Source organism: Colias philodice, chromosome 2 (genome assembly GCF_061535455.1).
Source record: "Colias philodice isolate Cphi_HAF_F1 chromosome 2, ilColPhil1 Martin Lab GWU primary, whole genome shotgun sequence".
Lineage (NCBI taxonomy): Eukaryota > Metazoa > Arthropoda > Insecta > Lepidoptera > Pieridae > Colias > Colias philodice.
The window spans coordinates 6,498,531-6,521,382 of record NC_143087.1 but is presented as its reverse complement, the minus strand read 5'-3'; the positions used below and the strand labels follow the sequence as shown (position 1 = coordinate 6,521,382).

At 32.1% G+C, this 22,852-nt stretch overlaps 1 protein-coding gene across 5 annotated transcripts; it reads right to left on the bottom strand.

The window, feature by feature from the left end:
* Window positions 1-5,689: 5,689 nt before the first annotated feature.
* Window positions 5,690-22,201, bottom strand: mdy (diacylglycerol O-acyltransferase). Of its 5 annotated transcripts, none has more exons than XM_089705031.1 (12): window positions 22,139-22,201; window positions 21,407-21,536; window positions 21,195-21,323; window positions 20,700-20,797; window positions 20,486-20,538; window positions 20,071-20,179; window positions 19,403-19,549; window positions 16,653-16,679; window positions 13,317-13,452; window positions 12,829-12,994; window positions 12,246-12,518; window positions 5,690-7,194 (listed from the first exon to the last, which is right to left on the bottom strand). In XM_089705031.1, exons 2-12 carry the CDS (start codon window positions 21,520-21,522, stop codon window positions 6,985-6,987), a joined length of 1,464 nt encoding a protein of 487 aa, XP_089561157.1. In that variant the 5' UTR covers window positions 21,523-21,536; window positions 22,139-22,201; the 3' UTR covers window positions 5,690-6,984. The 5 variants fall into 5 exon arrangements, with proteins under 5 accessions (XP_089561157.1, XP_089561148.1, XP_089561165.1 ...); XM_089705022.1 differs by having other exon boundaries at window positions 22,126-22,186; XM_089705039.1 differs by having other exon boundaries at window positions 22,115-22,139.
* Between the last annotated feature and the right edge of the window lie 651 nt (window positions 22,202-22,852).

Here is a 22,852-nt window from a genome sequence, read left to right as displayed (position 1 = left end):
TAGTTTCGCCAAGCTCGGGCTAAAGATAAATAATTAATATAAAATATAAACCTAGTCTAGTATTAAACTATACCTATAGGTATATAAATATTAACATTGCATTATATCTTATTGTGTTAAAAAACAATGACTATGTACTTACTATTTTGTAAATCGGAAGGTATCCATCGCTCCTGATTTTCCATTTGTCATATTGATTTTACTTGCTATAATTTCACATAATACCTATATGGCACATTTTATACGTATCATGCTGCGCATGCATGAGCGCATGAGCAATTTGTAGTGACTCTACATTTCTTAAGTCGCGACTATAGGTACAGCTGTAGATCTAAAGAATTAACCGACTTATATAATTAACGCAAAAAATATCTAAAGGTATTAGCCTAGCAATAATTAAATTATTAAAGGTATTTATATATTATTTATATTATTTTGATTTTTATTATTCCTTAGAATAATTATTGCAAAACCCTTTTCGCAAAATTATGAATTTACAATCTACAAAATTAATTTGAGTTTAAAATGGCACTGCCAAGATTTTAAAAAATAAAATATGAAATTATGGAATGAAGGTCAACTGTAGTTGTTTCAATTACCTATACGGCTAACAGTGTACTTTGCGCAGTGATTTCACGGTTCGACAATCTCGAGGGGTTAACAAGTCAGCGTAATCCCGAATTACATTTAATCACCGACCTCTTCCTGCCACTCTAAACATTTAACCCCTTCCTTATTATCCTTCAATAATTGAAACGTTTCCCCAATTACTGGGAAAACAATAGATCTTGTAATAAATAATAATACCAGCGTATATTCATTAATTACACAGACATTTGTGTACGGGGAATTTTTAGCATTTAAATTTGATAATTTAAAATATTTTTAATTGTATTGTTTTTATGATCATCATTTAATAAACTGAGGTTAGTTTTTATAAATTATAATACCTAGAGCTATATTATGTACCTACATGTTAAAGATTCGTAAATATCTACCGAATCAATCAAATAAGTACCGTACCTATAATATTTAAAGTAAACTAAACTGTGTACCTACCTACAATAACTACCTATATCTTAGCCGATGCGTTTTTTAACATAAAATACACTAACAAGCTTTGATTGAGTTAAAAGCGTAGATGTGGAATCGGATAGGGTTGCATTCGGGCTGACGCAGCCTCTGCTGTTTGCTCTCAACGGTCAACATTGTTAGCGGGCTTCCTCTCACCCGCAAATGTTATTACATGATTAACTCTCACCCAACACGTACTGATCCCAATGTTTAACCGCCTTTGTTAATTATCTGCTCATAATGGAATGCTAATAGCGAGTTCTTAATAATTTATTTTAATGGGTACTTAAAATATGTACTTTAAACTGTATCTGGATCTTAGTGATACATATCAATATGTAATACCGGTCAGTGTTCATATATACCCATCTAAACATTCATATTTAATAATTTCATTATCTAAAACTACCCTTATTAAATGAGTTTTTAAATTTTCTTTATAGCTTTATCTTGCTTTTACCTAGGTTTGTGCTCGACTAGCAAAAAATATGAAATTTGTAGTTGTACGTTACACCTCCTAATATTAGCTTTTGTTCAGTATATTCAAAAGAACTACCTTGTCTTCAGGTATTCCATATCATCACGCATAATAATAATGTAAATTAAGTATTGTTGACAAACAATAGGCAAGGAGTATGAGGTGGGTTAGGTTGATAGCGGTGGAGAGGCAGAATCCCGGAGCGAAACACGTACGCTTTAGTATCGGACGCTCTTCATCAATTGATCCGCCGCCCGCCCTCTTTCTCCTGTCACTTCTCACACGCCCGTCGATCCTCGACTCGTCACTCAACCTTATTTTACATATTTCTGGTTTGGTGGTATTGGACACTGGACACAGTTGTTGTAGCTATTTTTTTTTATTTGTTACTTCAGAACTTTTGACTGAGTGAACCGATTTTGATATTATTTTTTCATTTGACTGACCGGTTGGCTTGGTTGGTAGTGGCCCTGCCTTCCAAGCCAGAGGTTGTGGATTTGATTCCCACCCGGGGCAAATATTTGTGTGATGAACATAGATGCTTGCTCTGTGTCTGGGTGTTAATTATCTATTTATGTATTTATTTAAAATTATATATGTATGTTTATCAGCCATCTGGTTCCCATAACACAAGTGAAAGCTTAGTATGGGATCAGATTGTGCCGTGTGTGAAAACCGTCCTGAAACTGTCCTGAAATATTTATTTGAAAACAGGTGTCTTCCATGTGGTGGAACTACCAAAATTTAAATTTGATTTAGTTAGTTCTGAAAATTTTAAGGCAGTTTTTGTTTTTTGTTATTTTATGTAGCTCATCATATCAAGTTTTTTTACTATTATTTTGGTGTGATGTATTTAATTACTTTCATATGTTTAAAATTCTCTCTCAAAACTAACATAGTTTGGGCATTATTTAATACGTACATCACAGTTACCAAACGGCATCTATTAAATACGCTCGTCAAAGGGTTAAATATGCGATGACAATGTTAATCCCAGTAAAACTGTTGATATTATGCACTGACCTTCTTAACGATCTGATAATCGTTCATCAACCTCTGCACATGCCTTTATGTCAAGTCCATGGGCGTAGCCACGGTGGGGCAGGGTGGGGCGCTTGCCCCACCCTGGCTCTGACCTGGAAGGTACCTACCTAACCAAATATAAAAAATAAATTATCTAGGTACCGACTACAAAACTCAATATCCGTAAGAAAATTCACACTGGAAAGTCGATCTAAACAAAAAGCTTGCGCACGATTGACCACAAACGTAATCCTTTTGTTTCTCGTTTGTGAGTGTGAGTCAAATATCTATGTGCAATTATTTACCTCTAAATTGACAGATTAACAAATTGGCATACGCTCAGCGCTCAAACAGCTGAAGTTAGGGACACATTTTTGGATGATGACCATAAAAAATGCTGAAAGATCCAGGTGGAGCTTCCCTCTTAATATTAAAGAAAAGTTTTTGGCCGATATCCCAGGAACTATCCACTTTAGGGCAAAAGTTAATAAGACTTTTTTGTAGAGAGTAAAATTTCGCATCTTTTATACCCTATAAACGTTTTGTTAAACTTACCGTTTACGATTTTTGGTCTATTTTATGGACCGGTTTTTCATTTTAGGCTTAGATTTTTGGCTAATAACTTATAATAATATTGGATTAATCAATAAAATGAATCTATCCATTTTTAAGAGCACAACACCTTTTGTTTGAAACTTTTTTTTGCCCACACTTTTTGAGTAATATATCGTTAATTTTGGATCATCAGGTTTAAAATAGAAAATTTCCAGGAATGAATAGCATATAATGATACAAATTCAACAAATTAATTAAATTTGATGTCCTGTAGTACTTAAAACTTTTAATAGTTAATTTCCTCACATCATGCTATTCTAATGGAAAATATTTTATTTTATTTTTATTATATTTCGTACTACTATACATATACATTATATCATGGCATTATATTGAGTAATTATTTTACATTCGAATGCAAGAATAAAATACAAAAACGAAAGGAGAATATTAAAAAAAAGTTAACTATAAATTCATTTTTCAATAAAAAAATCTAAATTTTCTGAAATATTTTGCCGCTTCAGAAACGGCGAAAATTCACTTGCATTGCATATCTCTTCTTCGTCTCCATTACATTCTTAAAAATACTTTTGGGCTACCGCGTCACTCGCTGATGTATATGAATATGGCCACTAGTACTAAAAAATGGATAAATAAATTTTAGTGATTAATCCAATATTTTAAGAGTTGTTAGCCAAAAACGATGAACCGTTTCATTAAATAGGCCATAAATCGTAAACGGTAACTTTTACAAAAAAGTTTACAGGGTATAAAAAATGCAAAATTTTACTCTCTACAAAAAAGTCCAGATAATTTTTGACCTTAAGTGCATAGCTTCCGAGATAACGGCCAAAAACTTTTTTTTTAAGATTGCGAGCGAATCTCCGCTTGGATCTGTCAACATTTTGTGTTATTATGGTCAGTGATGCTTTAGTTACCTAAAATAAAAATGAAATTGGATCGGAAATTTAGTACGAGGTTAAATTATTTATTTACTGTCTTATGTCTACAATTTAAAATAGTTTAATTTTCCATTTACGTAGACATGTTTAGTATTTTTCATGATAAAAAGAAATGAAAACTATCATATTATTATTAATCATATTATGGTATTTATAGAAAGATAAACTATCTAATATATTTTTAGGGTTCCCAACCACAAAAGGAAAAAAACGGAACCCTGATAGGATCAATTTTATGTCCGTCTGTCTGTCAAGACCCTTTTTCTCAGGAACACGCAATCAAAAATATGAAGCCGTTTTGCTGAAAGTTTTCGACATTCGCATGGGTCGCAAGGAATCAAAACCTACAAAGCATATACTTCCCAGAATTAATGAAATTTTGTATGAAGTAGTCTTATTACAAAATTTCATGGTTTCTTTGATTCCCTTGTAAATGTCGAAATGTGTCAAAATTTGCAACATAAACGGCTGTATCTTTTGAGTGTGTTGGTTTATAAGTTTGTATTTTTTCACAGCTTTCAGAGACGGTAGACTTTTAGTATTCAATATTAATTTCAGCTTGATACCGCCACGCGTTCCTGAGAAAAAAGGTCTTTTTAGACAAACCTTCGGACAACAAAGTGATTTTATAAGGATTTCGTTTTTTCCTTTTGAGATCCGTAGCCCGAAAAATTAACCGGGATAAGACCACGTGTATAGTTGCTAGTTACATATTATTTTTTATTGTTGCCCCACCCTGAGCCCAGGGCTAGCTACGCCCATGGTCGAGTCAGAGGTTGCACGCTTTAGCAATTAGTTCATGGATGTTATGTTTATCCATAATAGCCAATAGGTAATCAATAATATTTAGTTATTGATAAGCTGGGATCACTGTAACTTGTATAAGTAGTAGAAATCTATATCTATAGATACTAGATGCACAGAATAACGATAATCAGTAGTATTACAAGAAACATACTTATAGATGACGAGCTGTGCTCCGCGGTTTCACCCGCATTGCTCCACTCCTGTTGGTCTACGGGTGATGATATACAGGGTGTCCCACTTTTGGTATACTAAGCTCAAAGGAGGTTATAGTTTTGCATACGCTGAGTACGTAAAAAATACTTATAAAATTCCAGACGCATTTTTTTTTCGGATAGATGAATTCTTAAAACTCTATGTGTAACCCCTAACAAGCAACACGCCCAAATTTGCCACCCGCATGTGAGATATCGTTTAAGATTATGTTTTCATAGACAAAATGCTCACATTAGAGAAGCGGTATATGCCGGCTGCGCGAAGCTAGAGAAGAAAACATGGATTTTCAGGAAAAATTTAGCAAAAAAATTTTGACGTAATTTTGTTGTTTAAGTATTTTTTACGTGATCAGTGTATGCAAAACTACAAGTCCCTTCGCGCTTAGTATACCAATAGTGGGACACCCTGTATAGCTATAGGCTATATTATACCTTCCTTGATAAATGGGCTATCTAACACCGAAAGAATTTTTCAAATCGGACCAGTAGTTCCTGAATAATTTCAAACAAACAAACTCTTCAGCTTTATAATATTAGTATAGATAAATGAAAAACATAAATTATTTCAAAAATTTATTAATCGATTTCATCAAAAATGCAATTCCATTTTTTATACATTGACAATAAAACTATACTTAAAATATAGTTGTAAGTAGTAAAGAATACAATAACAGATACATATAACATATACATTATAGAGGCAATAATTATAAACCAACTATTATATTTTTTCATTTAATTTCAAATTCAATTTAATCTCACCAATATCAGTCTTTTTTCATTAAATACAATTTTTAATGGCTATTTTTGTTAATTTAATCTCTTTGTCATTAGTTTTCCATTGAAAAACATGTACATATTCATTCCAATACAATACAAATATAGTTATTTTTAAATTATATTCATATAAAAGGATTATATCTCACAAATTTTGAGCATGATTAAGTAAGCATAAATAAAAAAAATATCAAAATTACATAAATATTATGAATCCAACACAAAACATTATACAAATCCTTAACAAAAGTAGCCTTTGCTTATGTTGATTATTTTATTTATAGAAGTTTAAATCTTATAAAAATACATCAGAATGAAAATTTCTTTAGGAATTGAAAAAGTAAAAAATATAAATAATAAATATCACTGGAACTATATCATTCACATATTTTGGATCTAATAATAAACATGTATAAAAATATAAAAATATAAATCTTTTACAAAAAATTCAAAGCTGCTACATTGAACCAATGGGCTTACCAATATGTATATTATAAAAATATAAATTCCCATTTAAAAATATAAAATATAGTCAATTTTTATTAGGTTATAATAATAATTTTGACTATACATTCATCACCAAAATATAGTAACCATATTTTAATAGTAGCTTATGGCAAAGTTTATTGACTACATATTATGTACCTTTTTAACTTGTACTACGTAGTAACTAGATAACAAAATTTAAATTCCTTTTATACTACAACATGCAAACTTGAATACTGCACATTATCTATATAAATTAATAATAAAAATCTGATATAAAATGCAAATAAAGTATATAAAATTCAATTACATATAAAATTAAAAAAATGTACTTTGTCATGGTTTTGATATTTCATAGATAAATTCCTATTTTTTTGTATAAAATAAACATGAACAAAGTAATATTTCATACATTTTTTTATAAAATGCAATAGAATGTTTGATTTTCTCTTAATCATTATATTTTGCACTCTCTTTGTACTATTTAAAACTTAACATAAGCACCCCTTAAAACAAGCAATAAAAATTGTGATCCTAGTAACAATGTAATAATCTCCACTATTTAAAACATAGTAAAATCTCCTGGGAAACTGGAAGCAACTAAATTGCTTTATTTAGGAGTATAATGTGCTATGGCATAGTCGTGGTAGTACATCATAATAGCCAGAGGTTGTCCCAGTATAAGGGAACTCCAAACTATGATGTTACCCCAACGGGACCCTAGCTTCTTTTCGATGAACTTAGATATCACAGAGAGCGGCGGTTGAGCCATCATGCCGAGGAACGCCCAGACTCTAAACATTTGTAGCGGGACGCTTACCTGTAAAGAATATAAGTATGAAATGCATAATATAACCTTAATAGATTTATTAACCCATTGAGCCCCGTACGGCCCGATCGGTCCACGACACAATAGATTTTCTATTGTGTCTATGATTCCGGGGCCTGAGTTATTTACATACATTGTCCTAATATGGAATCTATAGAGATCTAGAAAATTATGGTATGTAACATGTACATTAACGAAAACATAATTTATCTTAAGAAACAGACAAGTTCAATCATATTCCCAAAGAATTTTTGCATATAAATTTCTACAGCACTATATTGATAATTTGCACGCCATCTCTTCGTAAATTACACACGCATTTATTAGATAATAGATGGCACTGTAGTTGTTCGTTCCAACCAAGAAGCTTATATCTAATACACTGGAGATTGCACTATGACCATTAACTTGTCACAAGAAAATATAACCTTGAATAACGTCAGTGTTGTTTTTTGTCTCTTTCTGTGGGTGACCACACTGGTTTGTATATTCAGGATTTTTCGAAATAAAAAAACATGGTCTATAAATAATAACGACATATATTTTTAACAGTATTTATATTATAATATTACTGGTCAACTTACATGAATAATTATCATCTTTATAGGTACATACCATTTTAATTGGTAGAGAATGATAGTTTTAAATAACGCTTGATAACTTTTGATCTCATACTACGATTTTTTAATTAAAATGAGTGCTACATACATTAAAACATCGTTTTGGTTACTCAAGCTTCAGTCTAAAACTTTTCAATATTCCAAAGGGAGAGTTGCATCGCTAGTGTTGATGTGTGGTAACGATATTACAGTTCTCAGAAATTCGTATGTCTTTCAAGAGCTGTACTTACGGTTACTAATGGTTTCATGGTGGTTAACTATAATATAATTAAAATTACTTTATCCACAGTTGAGACGCAGTAACAAGAATGTGGTAAATAAAAAGGTATAGCACTTTTCAAAAGGTATTTTTTTTCTGGACCGTAATCCTCAGGCTTAAAATGCAAACTGCATATTCTGGCATGTTGATAAATTTTACCCTTGATAGGCACTATGGACAGCCATTTATTTCTTTTTATTTCATTTTTGGAAAGCTGAAATAAGTAAAACAAAAAAAAATTGGTAAGTTAAAAGAACTATTAATTTCTATGTTAAAGAAGAACAAACATAAAACCACATGTGAGTGCAATATCGATGGCGTGCGTTGTTTCATTACTAGTATAAAAATCTTTGAAATGGTGTTCTAAATGTTCATCATAATTTTGTTAACTATTACAATATTTTCTCTTCGCTATCCGTAAAAACTCGTCATCATGGTTACCTTACTTGTTAAATTGGTTTATTGAAAAATGATGAAATTATTAGGAAAAGAAGATAGATAGAAGATATTTAGCATGATTGATAACTAAAATGATGATAAAATTGACGATTTTTGCCATGAAAATGATTCTAAACAGGTAAATGCATGAGTATTGAGGAATATTGTAAATAGCGTAAATATACACTTGCCTGTGAAATTTTATGCCAGAATTTGGTGTCCAAAAACTTCTGCAATTTTTCACAATGCAATACATTATTTATATTCGGAAAATATTTATTAAAAACGCAACAATATTAACTTAAATATTCGAAGCGACGCAATTTTTTTGACACTTATGCCATATTGTCAAAGTGAGAGTTGCTACAATTTTATTATGGTAACTACCCATAATCAGGGAGTATCGCTTTTTAATAATTGGTTCAGATACTTATTTTATTTAGCATAAATAATAATTGTCTCATCCAACAATGCTTCTGAATGACGTTGTTGGCAATTTATCAACTAACTCATGTACAAAAACTAACCTTTTGCACAGAATATTACAGCATACATAGTAGCCTTGGGAAAACTTCGTATTAACAGTGGCAATACCAAGTTAGGTGTGAAAGTGATAAAACACAACAATTTTCTTGTTACACGTCAAATGTTCATACCGAAATCTCCAGTGTATAAGATATAAGCTTCTTGGTTCCAACAGAACACGGTTCTTTATGTTCGGGACTAGATGGCGCGACAGGTTCAACATCTATAGAATGCTAGTTTCTACTTTTTAACTTAGTTAAATACTATGGTACGGGAGCTATTAACGTTAAAAAAAAAAGTCATTTTAGTATAGTTGGTTTTTTGATATACTGTTCCTCTTGCTATTTCGGTTAGAGTCCGGGCTGTCTGGCTGGTCGCAGTGGTTGCGTTTTTTAGTGCGCATCTCATCTGCACAGGATAATTTCCTTAATTTAAAGTCATTTTTTAACGCGTAATTTTTAATATTTTGCCTTTAGATAGATCCATCAGACATAATTTTTTTATTGCAAGACGTTTTTTTCGTTGTTAAATAGGTGCCAGACGCAATTTTTTATTTCGTTTTTATAAAAAATTCAAATTATTTTAGAATGACTGTAAATTTCATATTATGTTCTTCAAACATAATATAATCTAAAATTAATTAGCCAGACGCTAATTCGATTGTTAAGTATTAAATATGTACAAATAAAAACGTAGTGAAAGTAGGTAAGTATAACAATTTGATGATTGTGTATATGGAGAGATAGTTTAAAGTGCAAGAGAGATAGAAAGGGTCGGCCGCGAAAATTAAATAACAATAAAAAATAACTTTTTTTTTCGAAAATATACCTAAGATGCATAGAAATTGAATTGTTCCTACTCTAGGATACCCTGTGTTGTGGGAACAAGTACCTTCCATTGGTACATTTTATTCCTTAGGCTAAAAAATAAACTATTAGGGTACATCAACAATCTTCTATACAAAACAATTTTTTTATTACTTATCTATTAAGTTATGGGTTTAAATGAAAACAGCGATTACATAAACTTATGTATATTGTTTCCAATAGCACATTGCCTAATACCACACATTACACACCGCGTACAAGAAGAAAAAGAACCACAAACAAAATACAGTGTTGCCAATACAAGTTAAATTTTCTAATATATATCTAATATTAACTAGCGACCCGCCCGGCCCTGGCTTCGCACGGGTGCAATGCTGATACTAAATACACTACAGAAAAACTGTGAACGTTGAATATAAAAACATAGCGGCCCGCTCCGGCTTCGCACGGGTATAAAATATATAGCCGGGCGGCCGGCTGGTACCGCCGCAAACGCTACGTCCCGCAATTTTTAAATCTGTAATATCTTCGAAAATATTCACTTAAATCATACGGTGTAAAAGGCCATATAGATCTATATTAAATGAACAATGTATTCAAGGTCTTTAATTGGTTAAGGATTAATGCTGTATTGGTTAAAATCGCTTCGAAAATTAGCCATTATTTGTCGTAAAAAGTAAATGACAAAAAAAGTTATTGTGGGTTATCCATAAGAGATAGACATATACCATCACGGACTTTTCTGTAGACCTTTTCAATGTAGTTAGTACATTATTTTGATAAAACTCGTAGGGTGCCTCCGTTTGCACTGTAAGTGGAAAAATTGTAATTATTTACGAAATCACATTAGAAACCTCAAAAATAACAGTAGGTACTTCTCCACTATTTAATGGATGTTATTATACATATAAACCTCCCACTTGAATCACTCTATCTATTTAAAAAAACCACATCAAAATCCGTTGCGTAGTTTCAAAGATTTAAAGAGACATAGGGACAGAGAAAGCGACTTTTTTTATACTATGTAGTGATGATGATAACAATATTAATTCATTAATCTTAATTCTTAATATATATACATAAATCTCGTGTCATAATGTTTGTCCTCAATGGACTCCTAAACCACTTAACCGATTATAATAAAATTCGCACACCATGTGCAGTTCGATCCAACTTGAGAGATAGGATAGTTTATACATGTAGGTACCACGGGCGAAGCCGGGGCGGACCGCAGTATACCTACCTATATAAATTCATGCTAACTACTTTAGTTAAATTCAATACAAACTTAAACATGCGAGTGTGTGTGTGTTCACGTGTGCGTGTCGTGTGTGGTGTGGTGTGTGTGTGTTGTGTGTGTATACGTGTGTACATCAATATTGAAACAAACTTTCTAGTTGTTTACAGATGATGGAATATTGCAAAACAATAACAATTCCTTAGACGATAACATAAATAATTCTGACAGTGTGAGGAAAGATGATGATGATGATGATTATGAAGATGGCCTTTTAAATTTAACAATGTAATTGTTTAACCTTCATTGATATAGTTTTTATTCCATTCTTTTCAATGTATGGTAACTTTAATTTATTTTTCACTTTTATGTTTTTTTTTTTTCATTTTAGCTTTTATTTATAAGAACAAGTGTAAATAATATTGTATTCTTGCAATTATTTCCTGTCGCATAGTTAAAATACACTAGCTGATGAGCTGCATGCTTCATTACTTTTTTTTATTTATACACATTATTTAATACTTAACAATCGAATTAGCGTCTGGCTAATTAATTTTAGATTATATTATGTTTGAAGAACATAATATGAAATTTACAGACATTCTAAAATAATTTGAATTTTTTATAAAAACGAAATAAAAAATTGCGTCTGGCACCTATTTAACAACGAAAAAAACGTCTTGCAATAAAAAAATTATGTCTGATGGATCTATCTAAAGGTAAAATATTAAAAATTACGCGTTAAAAAATGACTTCAAATTAGGAAAATTATCCTGTGCAGATGAGATGCGCACTAAAAAACGCAACCACTGCGACCAGCCAGACAGCCCGGACTCTAACCGAAATAGCAAGAGGAACAGAATATCAAAGAACCAACTATACTAAAATGCTCTCTTGTCAACGTTGGTAGCTCCTATACGACTAGATGACGTGAAGTTTAACTTATCAAAGAATTTACAAAATGGGTGCCGACTTCGTTAATTTACAATCTTGATGATACATAGACTATTGTTTGTACGTTATACATGTATATTGATAAGAAAACATATTACATACCCTACATAGTCCGGAGATTAAATAAAGAGGAGGTAGAAGTTCAAATAGCAGCGTATGTGCGTATAGTATTAAAAACTCACCAAGTACTCATGGAAAAACGCCGATACGAAGAACACTACGATCCCAGCGAGCCCTTTCCCATATCCCATTTCAGTGATCGGTATGTACACATGTCTCACAGCCCACAAGTGCACGGGCATGTTCCAAGTACTCCAGAAAACTGCTATGTTCCTTGCATTCCACCAGTCGTTGTAGAAATTGCGATCAGCGAAATGCAGCAGTTCTCCCATAAGGTTAAGGAATGAATGGAACGATAGGTAGAAGAAACATAGCCATATTAAATGGTTGGGCACCTGGAGGGAGTTAATGTGTTTATTTAAATTTGAAACAATGTTGGTATAATAATGATAAGGTAAAAAAATTGTATTTTTTGAAGTGAAACTTCCTTAGGCGCGTTGAGACTAAAATTTCAAGGTTGCGTCATGGCAATACAGTCACGTCATTGAGCAAGGCGAAAATTTTGGGATCTTTGAATCTTTCAAAAGAAGTTTCACTTATGACACGCTCTTTTTTATTATTTTATTCACAAAATTACACAAATAGGCTTAAAAACTTAAAATAAGTTATATATTAGATTCAGTAAAAGTAATAATCATCACTTACAGCAAGTTTCAATAATCTCTCAGTAATTCTTACAACGTCCATTTGCGAGAAGGGGTCCACAGCGTTTTTGACAGACGGAATCATCCATTGTTGGAATAAAGCCATAATAAGGTTCATTCCAAATATAACTTCTACTATCCTCTTGATGAGGAACCTTTTTCTGATTCTACAATTCAAAATAATATTTTTATTTGCTTAAATGAAATTATATTGACATCCTATTTGAACTATACATATATAATATAGTCAGAAGTAAGAAAAAATCTGCAAATTATCTAATAACTACTAAAACCAAACAAATGAACAATGTAAATACATATCAAGAATCTTACAATAAGAACAATACAACACATGAATACAATTGATCTATTTTTCAAAAAACGTTATATCTGTGTGAGTCAAATAAAACTCGCTGTTAATTATTATAATTTAGCAGACAGTACCATTCGTATTGTTTTTTTATTCATATGGTATTTTATATGACTTACCTTGTGGTACGTGGGAAATTCAATTCATAGCAAAGGGTAGGTGCAAGCAAGAAATAGAACAAATCTCTAAGGTTCAGGTTGTCTGGATACTTAACGATGCCCACAATGTCATCGGTTTTCTCATGGTCTGAGTTTTCTGACGGAAAAATCATGCAATTATTGACATAGCACATACACATCATAACAATATGTAGATGGTATTATTATACAGGTCTGACAGTTAGTCCTAATATCTACTACTTGTTAAAAAAAAGATAATAAATACACTTGCATTCAATATTATAAGGGTTTAAATATCGTTACATTTATATTGCCATACAGTAGAATAATATATTTGCAAAACTACTAATCGCTTCATACATACATTCGCTTATGGACAATACTATTGGAATTGGAATACTACAATAATATTAGTTTGAGGAGGTTCTTCGTCCATTTGAAATATTAATTTATTTAATCATTGAAATGAGAAAAAATGGGTAAATGATGTTACTGTTACATTATAGAATATATGAAAGATGAAAGAGGCGGTAACGAATAACAATAAAATTATATTTTCATAAGTTTATCTTATTTAACCATGTTTTTAAACTATATTTATTATATATGTATCTGTTAAATCACAAGAGTATGAAGATACTAAAATTATAAAATAGCACAAAAAGCGTTCAGCACGACGTTCAGTCGTTAGTAACATTGATTTGAAATTATTATTTATTCTAACAAAAAAAAAGGTATAGGTACATGAACAAAAACTAATAAAGCATAAATCTACATTATGAGTTTATGAGGTGATTATTTTTGGCGTAATTACACTTTTGCATGCCTCATAAGCGAAGCGTTGAGGTGGGTACTACTGTCACTTCGCGCAAAACATCTGATTTTTCAAACTTAAAATGTCTTTATGTATCATACATTGCACTTGTAAGATAATACATACAGACACATATTAAGAAAAAACACTATTTTTAACATTCATGATATTTTTGATGTCATTTTTGTTATTTAAACTAGTTAAAAAACAGTTTAAAAAAGTTCTGTCTTGGACGTCCGTGTGTCTGTATGTGCGGAGGATTTTCTTGTTAACACGATAGCGACCGAAATACTTAACTAATCGAGTCTTTTTTTTTCTCTTACGCTTGAGTATGCTCAGGAATAGAACCCTTTCATTTTTCAGGGTCTGATTCGATGTGGTTTAATTGTTATTAAATAAACAAAAATAATAATTAATAAATAATTATTAAAAAAAAATTATGAGGCGTGCACTTTTGGATTTTCCAAACTATTTTTACACTGGGGTAGATCCCTTTAAAAATAATAAAAAGTGCAAAAAAATCGCAGTCGGATGAAACCCATTAGAAAAGGAGGGGAATATGATGAAAATTAAAGGAAAAATAAATTACGGTCAATCCGAGTTCGGGAAGTGGGAGGGGGGAGCTTTTAAGAGAAAAAAATGGTTTCTCTCGATTTTCGACAAAACTACAAGTCCTACGGAAAAAAGTTGAATGGCAAAGTTGTAGGTAATAAAAAAATCTACAACTTTTGTATTGACAATTTTTTCACATAACCTCAAAATTTAGGTGAAAAATTCAAAAAACCAAGTTTTTGGTTTTTTATTTTTAACTACTTCAAAATTTTTTTTTTTTCTACGACATTTGGTAGAAACTTGCTTTATTATGTCCCAAATACACTGTAATTTATTTGATTGAAAATATTTATTATTTCGCCTTATTTTGAATTAATACCATAAAAACAACCTAATTTTCAATCGAAAAGTCACCCGTCAAAATATCAGCTTTTTTCAAAAACTTTGGGAGCCTTTTATTCATCAAAATCTCTACTTTTATATGGTGTAAAAAAAATAAACCTTACCATAGTAAATGTTCTCAGGAAATGCTTACAAACAGTGTCATAATTAGCTTTTACTAAATCAGGCACACTTCTCGAACTCTATATCTTCTCTTGTATCGGCTTTTCGGTAATATTTCAAAAGAAAAAAAATTATCTGTTATAAGTATAATATTTTACAGCATATTCAAAAGCAAAATGATGTCGATAAAAACATTTCAGGTAGTTTGAGAAGTGTGCCTGATTTAGTAAAAGCTCATTTTCACACTGTTTGTATGCATTTTCTGAGAACATTTACTATGGTAATGTTTATTTTTTTTTACACCATATGAAAGTAGAGATTTCAATGAATAAAAGGCTCCCCAAGTTTTTGAAAAAAGCTGATATTTTGACGGGTGACTTTTCGATTGAAAATTAGGTTGTTTTTTTGGTATTAATTCAAAATAAGGCGAAAAAATAAATATTTTCAGTCAAATAAATTACAGTGTATTTGGGACATAATAAAGCAAGTTTCCACCAAATTTTGTAGAAAAAAAATAAATTTTGAAGTAGATAAAAATAAAAAACCAAAAACTTGGTTTTTTGAATTTTTCACCTAAATTTTGAGGTTATGTGAAAAAATTGTCAATACAAAAGTTGTAGATCTTTTTATTATCTACAACTTTGCCATTGAACTTTTTTCCGTAGGACTTGTAGTTTTGTCGGAAATCAAGAGAAACCATTTTTTTCTCTTAAAAGCTCCCCCCTCCCTTTTCCCGAACTCGGATTGACCGTAATTTATTTTTCCTTTAATTTTCATCATATTCCCCTCCTTTTCTAATGGGTTTCATCCGACTGCGATTTTTTTTTGTTTCAAAAATTATCTACTCTAGTCTATTTGTTATTATTTTGATTATAATGGAAAATGGAACTATACAAATCACACTAAAAGCAACTTGTAAATAATTTTAATTATAAACTTAATTTATACGAGACTGTCTCATTATGTCGTTGATACATATTATATTATGTATTAGTGAAATAGGAATTAGTTATAACAATTACTGATAATATTAATATTATCATTCCTCATAAAGTCAAAAAAAAATACTGCGTTTGCCTTTATGCCACTGATGTCTTCCTATAGTCAGATATACATATTTCCACATTATCTATTATATGTATAGAGACTTTAAGTAGTTTTTTTTTTTCTTTTAAATAAATTAACCACCATATCTTGACATAATGAAAAAACCTCATATAAATCAAATTTATTTGTCCAACACTAAGGTCCAACACCAGATTGCAGCAGCAATTATATTCGTAAGACTTGTTAATTACGAATGCCAACATATTTTTATTATATACAAAATAAAAAAGCTTATAATAAAATAACAGCATAAATCGTAAAATCGCAGTTATCTATATTAATAATTGTAAGCACACACAAAAGCATCAAAGCTAGTGCTTATAACACAAAAAGGTGCTTTTTATAAAAACATAACTTACGATCTTGTTCGGCATTAACAAGCGCATCTGGAAATGTCAACAGTGAAATGTGAAATGTGAAAATATGTACTTTATTTAATACTAGTGGACGTCACGCGGTTTCACCCGCGTAATTCGTGGGAGTTCGGGGATAAAATATAGCCTATTTTACTTCCTGATAATGTAGCTGTCCTAGGCTGAAAGAATTTTTCAAATCGGTCTAGTAGTTTCGGAACCTATTCAATTCAAACAAACAAACAAATCTTTCCTCTTTATAATATTAGTATAGATATAATACTTTAATATAGTTAATAGCATAGTATTATGAGAACAAGGAAGTTATCTTTGAACAAAGGTACAGCGAGCCGTTTGTATGTAGGCGGAGCGCTTGGCCACTCCCCCCGTTCATGTACGTACGCAAACTTGACGCACGCACACGTGAGGGCCGCGCGATTGCTGGGAGCGGTCGGTGTTTGTTTAAATAATTATTTAGTGCAGGTCCACACTGCGAGCCTAGCGCGGTTGCGACGGCGGGCGCGAAATATCAAACGTATGAAACGCGCCTTTGCGTCCACATTGAAATGACTATGGCGGAAGCCTAGTGCGACGGTAATGAGCGAGCCAGCGCGCGTAGTTTTCAAACTCTCCTATCCGCGCGTTCTGGCCACACTACGGGCCTAGTTAGCAAGCGACCCAATGCGCGGACGGCGGGGGTATCAAACCAGTTCGGTCTTGTCGCTCGACTTCTTATATTATATCCTTTATTGTTTTTCGTAAAATAGCGGTAAATACTTAATTGTTGAAGTGAAACTTCTTTATTTATAAGTGCGATTCAATCTAAAACACTTATATACACCACACTCATCACCACAGTAATTTTGTAGGGTATAATCTCAATTCTTCATAGAAGATTCACCCGTTATTCCTCTGTTTTATTTATTTCGTGTACAACTTCTATAATGATCTCATCTCAAAATCGGACTGTCCATTCAGTGTGGACGCACACTTAAAATATCAACGTAACAAGTGAAAACCCTGCGCCTCACGAGTTTAGGTACCGTGCGCTCCTAAACGCCGAGTGTGCGTCCACACTGAATGCGCGGTGGCGGCGGCCTAGGCGGGCGCGACGAGCGGGCGCTCGCGGTGGCCACACCGACGCGCGAGCTCAAGTAGCGGTTCGACGTTTTTCGGGTGTTGCAAACTTTGGACGATTTGCTATTTTTACTGGACAGTCCGATTTTGAGATGAGATCATTATAGAAGTTGTACACGAAATAAATAAAACAGAGGAATAACGGGTGAATCTTATATGAAGAATTGAGATTATACCCTACAAAATTACTGTGGTGTATATATAAGTTTTTTAGATTGAATCGCACTTATAAATAAAGAAGTTTCACTTCAACAATTAAGTATTTACCGCTATTTGACGAAAAACAATAAAGGATATAATATAAGAAGTCGAGCGACAAGACCGAACTGGTTTGATACCCCCGCCGTCCGCGCATTGGGTCGCTTGCTGACTAGGCCCGTAGTGTGGCCAGAACGCGCGGATAGGAGAGTTTGAAAACTACGCGCGCTGGCTCGCTCATTACCGTCGCACTAGGCTTCCGCCATAGTCATGTCAATGTGGACGCAAAGGCGCGTTTCATACCGTCATACGTTTGATATTTCGCGCCCGCCGTCGCAACCGCGCTAGGCTCGCAGTGTGGACCTGCACCGAGAGACGGCTTACTTCTTCTCTTTATACTATGTTAATAGTTTGTATATGTGTAATCATGTAATGTATTTAACACGCCATATTGAATATAGTAAAATTTATTTACCACAATACATTAAAAATTTCATTTCTGAAATCTGTTAATAAAACCACTATATTTAATTCTTTTTTTCTGTACTGAACATAATAATTAATAACATTGCATTGAATGATTAAGCTATATGGCCAATATCTTTAATCAATTAATAAGGTTATAATAACCACCAAGTGTTCTTTAACTCTTTAACCCATTGAGCCCCGAACGGCCCGATCGGTCCACGACACAATAGATTTTCTATTGTGTCTGTGATTCCGGGGCCTGAGTTATTACGGCATCTAAAAAATACGTTTAGTATATCTATCTATATACATCTAGTATATCTTTGAAGAATGCAAGTCACTTAAATATTCAAAGCAATCATTAGATCACAATAACATACAAAGTTCAATGCCATTCAATCCTTGGTAATTATTAATAATTACATATTTACTCTTGTACATTTTTTCACTCGGATAGTGTAACTTATTATAAGTCACACATCACATATTAAGAATGACAAAATAGATGTTGGATGAATAATTAAATTATTTTTGTTGGAAACCTGAACTGAGCTTTACCAAAACTCCAATTAATAATGTTTCTATGGAAGGATGACAATTTAAACAAAGAACATGATTCATCACATGATAATACCTGTACAAATAAAATAATTTCAATGATTTATGACTAATATTCTCTGTAATACTTTGTGAAATGTGTATAATAAAAGTAAATTTTGATTATGCCTACTAGGATGTGTTCCATACAAGAGAGATATCATACACCAGAGGTAAAAATATTGTTGCTATAAAAATTTAAGTAGAAAATGTTACACATATTTCTAAAGTACATTTCACTAATGATAGGCACATATGTAACATGTGCATGATAATGAATTAATTATCAAAGAAATATTTATATGTGTGAAATAAAAAAAAAAACATTTCCATGGAAATAATGAGAGAATACTTACTACAATTTGGTGCCGATAAACTCTGACGACGCAAGGATTTAGACTTCTTTGTCCTTGTTCCATTTCTGCACCAATGATTTGTTTGACAGTAACTCCACAGTTTTAGGAATATTACCAGATATATCATACACACTGTAGTTATTCCCACTGAAAATTAAATATAACAATTGAATCTAACAGCCCCATACTATTTTAAAGTTGTTTAAAATATTAAAAACAAAATAAGTGATAACAGTTATATTAAAGACATTAATTTAATTACTAGCTGTGACCTGCGGTTTTAACCACAGTGCTCTGCTCCTGTTTCTCTTAGCATGATGATATAATATAGCATTCCTCAATAAATGGGCTATCTAACACCAAAAGTATTTTTTAATTGAACCAGTAGTACCTGAGATTTGCACGTTCAAACAAACTCTTCAGCTTTATAATATTAGTATAGATAAATATAAAGTAATTACAAAAACAATGTTTGTGTATTTTGTAATCATTGGTAATAACTGTTATTAAAAAATTCAAGATTTTAATAAAGTATTTACTATTTTTTACAGTTTTCTCTTGTCCATTTTTTGTGAAAAACCTAATGGTATAGTTTATAACATGTAAAATTAATTTTAAAGAGTTGTTTTATGTTACAATAATAATTAATGAAATAATTATGTACAAACCGAAACTGAATTCTTGATTGCTGAAATTAAGAACAATAACTGGTAGACTTATTTCTGTTAATAAATTAAGTATTTGTAATTTTACTCCCAATTTTTGTGAGAAGAATTCCTGAAATTAAATAAAAAGGTGATTAATTATTTGAATAAATAAATATATAATAAATATTTCAGGACAATTTTCACACACGGCACGATCTGATCCTATACTAAGCTTTTGCTTGTGTATGGAAACTAGATGGCTGATAAACATACATATATAATTTTAAATAAATACTTATATACATAATTAACACCCAGACACAGAGCAAATATCTATGTTCATCACACAAATATTTGCCCTTGGTGGGGATCGAACCCACAACCTCAGCCTTTGAACATAAAATTGTATTCTATTGTTTGCATTTTGAATATTTACCACTGCAATCGCTTTCTCAATCAGTAAACTGATAACAGCCGGTACAACACTATCTGAAAGAAAGATTAGGATTCAATTATATATTGATAAATAAGTTACTAAATCATAATAAATATTCAATTACTTAATTTTACAAATTAGATATTAATTTAAACTTTTAGAAAATCTATCTATAAAAATTAACAGCATTAAATAACCAGTACAAAATTCTTACACATCAAAAGTAGTATTGATGGATATTCGTAATTTTTGCCTTCATTGTAGCCAGTTAGAACAATTATCCATTCAAATGGATTCACACGTATTCCATACCTGAAAAAGATATCAAAATTATAGTTATTTATAAATCAAATACAATTCACAAATAATAAAGAAAAAATAACACTATTTTAAACACTTACATGCAGATAACATCAATTGAACCTTATAAGATGCATGAAAAAGTGTGAAAAGAACATTGTAAATTTTATAAAAACAAAAAATAATAATAGGGAAGCAATAATAGGTACATAATTTAAAAATAACAATGAAATCCATTAAACCTCCCCTAGAATTTCCCTCCCCCAGTCATATATTTGACATAATCAATGTTAAACACAATAATGGTAAAAATGATTATTAAATAATAGATATTATAACAGTTATAGAAATAACAAATCATAGTTTTACATAGTTACTCTTGTTAAACATAGAATTTGAATTCACTTACTTTAAAAAATTTTCAAGACATAAACGCAATCCTCCAATAGTTAACATGAGGAAACCCCAATTTACCAAGCCTGTGAAATTTGTGAACTCAGAGCTCCAAGAAAAAAGTGAATCTCTTGGCTTGTGACATCTGAAATGGTATTATTTCATTCACAAATACGGGAGATAATATTATTTTCATATAATAATTTTATTTCTAATTGATTAACATACGGTCTATCAAATTGGGATCTTCGAGCCTTTTTTTCTTTTTCTGTAATTTCTTCAGCGGTTGTAACACTCTGCGCCCTTCTATATCGCAGGGAATTCTCTTCATGGTTAGCACCCATTGATTACAATTTACCTTAAAAATACAATATTATTAAATTATTTTAAAATCAATAGATTTGATTTATTTGGACATTCAATAAATTTTAATTTGAGTCAATAATAAGTTCTTTTTTCCTTTTTTTTCATTTTACAATTGACTATTTTCAATAATGGCTGGTTCACACTTTGATTAGTGCGAGTGCAGGTGATGAGTAGTACTACGTGTGGACAGCGACTGTTTAGTGCGAGTGTTTAGTAGGCTGTGTAGTAAAGTGAATAGAAGCGTGTTCTATTTTTTTGCGAGTGGACTGCGAGTAGCCACGTCCCGCGCGCCCTCCCTTCCCCCTCACTCGCAGCGTGCCTGCACTCGCACTAATCACCTGCACTCGCAGTCAATTGGACACTACTCGCACTACACACCTGCACTCGCACTAATCACCTGCACTCGCAGTCAATTGGACACTACTCGCACTACACACCTGCACTCGCACTAATCACCTGCACTCGCACTAATCAAAGTGTGAACCAGCCTTATCATTTATAAAAACAAAACAGAATACCTCTGTAAAACAAACACACATATGTAAACGAATTTATAAAAGAGATACCTACCTCATACCTACCTAAACTGACTACCGATAACGTCGATCTTTGAACCATCAACCACAGATCAACCATGTAAATAGAGACCACAGAACGCCACAGAATGTCACAGTCCATGACATTGACTTCTATCTTCAAAGATAAAGTAAGACTATAGACAAGCATAGAATATTCAAGTAATATTGTCACAGAAAATCAAAGTCGTTATACTCCCCGTTTTCCAATTACAGCACTAGAGCGCATTAAGGTGCACTCACACACATCAGTCACCGTCAAGTCACCGATGACTGATCGGTGACGGTTTGTGTACGTATCCACAAACACCAGTCACCGTCATGTTGTCCGTCAGTCACGTCGCCGGTTTGACTGAATCATTGAACACATACATCAGGTTAGTCAGTGATTAGACGTGTGTCACGCTAGAGAACATGTAGCAATTGACGGTAGCACGACGCTGACTGAACTGAGACGTGACGGCACCGGGTGAGTGGGGATAAAAGTATGATACATGTATGGAAAGATTATTTGACGTGCCTGACCGGTGACGTCACTGATAGATTTCGTGCCGGCGACTGTCGTGTGGGAACAGAGTCATACTAGAACTATTGATACATATTTTTTTTTAATCCTGTCCGGTGACGTGCCGTGACGGTGACTGATGTGTGTGAGTGCACCCTTATGCGGCATAATGCTTAACGTTGAATGTTCCAACTACAGCAACGCTTCACACAATCGAGCACTAGAAAA

What these genes read in the sequence shown, in the direction of transcription:
- mdy (XM_089705031.1), bottom strand. Translation starts at nt 21,522, where the DNA reads ATGGGTGCTAACCATGAAGAGAATTCCCTGCGATATAGAAGGGCGCAG. An exon ending in TTTATCGGCACCAAATTGTA is followed by an intron (nt 16,680 to 19,402) that starts GTAAGTATTCTC and finishes TGACATTTCCAG; the next exon opens with ATGCGCTTGTTAATGCCGAA. An exon ending in TGTTAATGCCGAACAAGATC is followed by an intron (nt 13,453 to 16,652) that starts GTAAGTTATGTT and finishes TTTTTCCGTCAG; the next exon opens with AAAACTCAGACCATGAGAAA.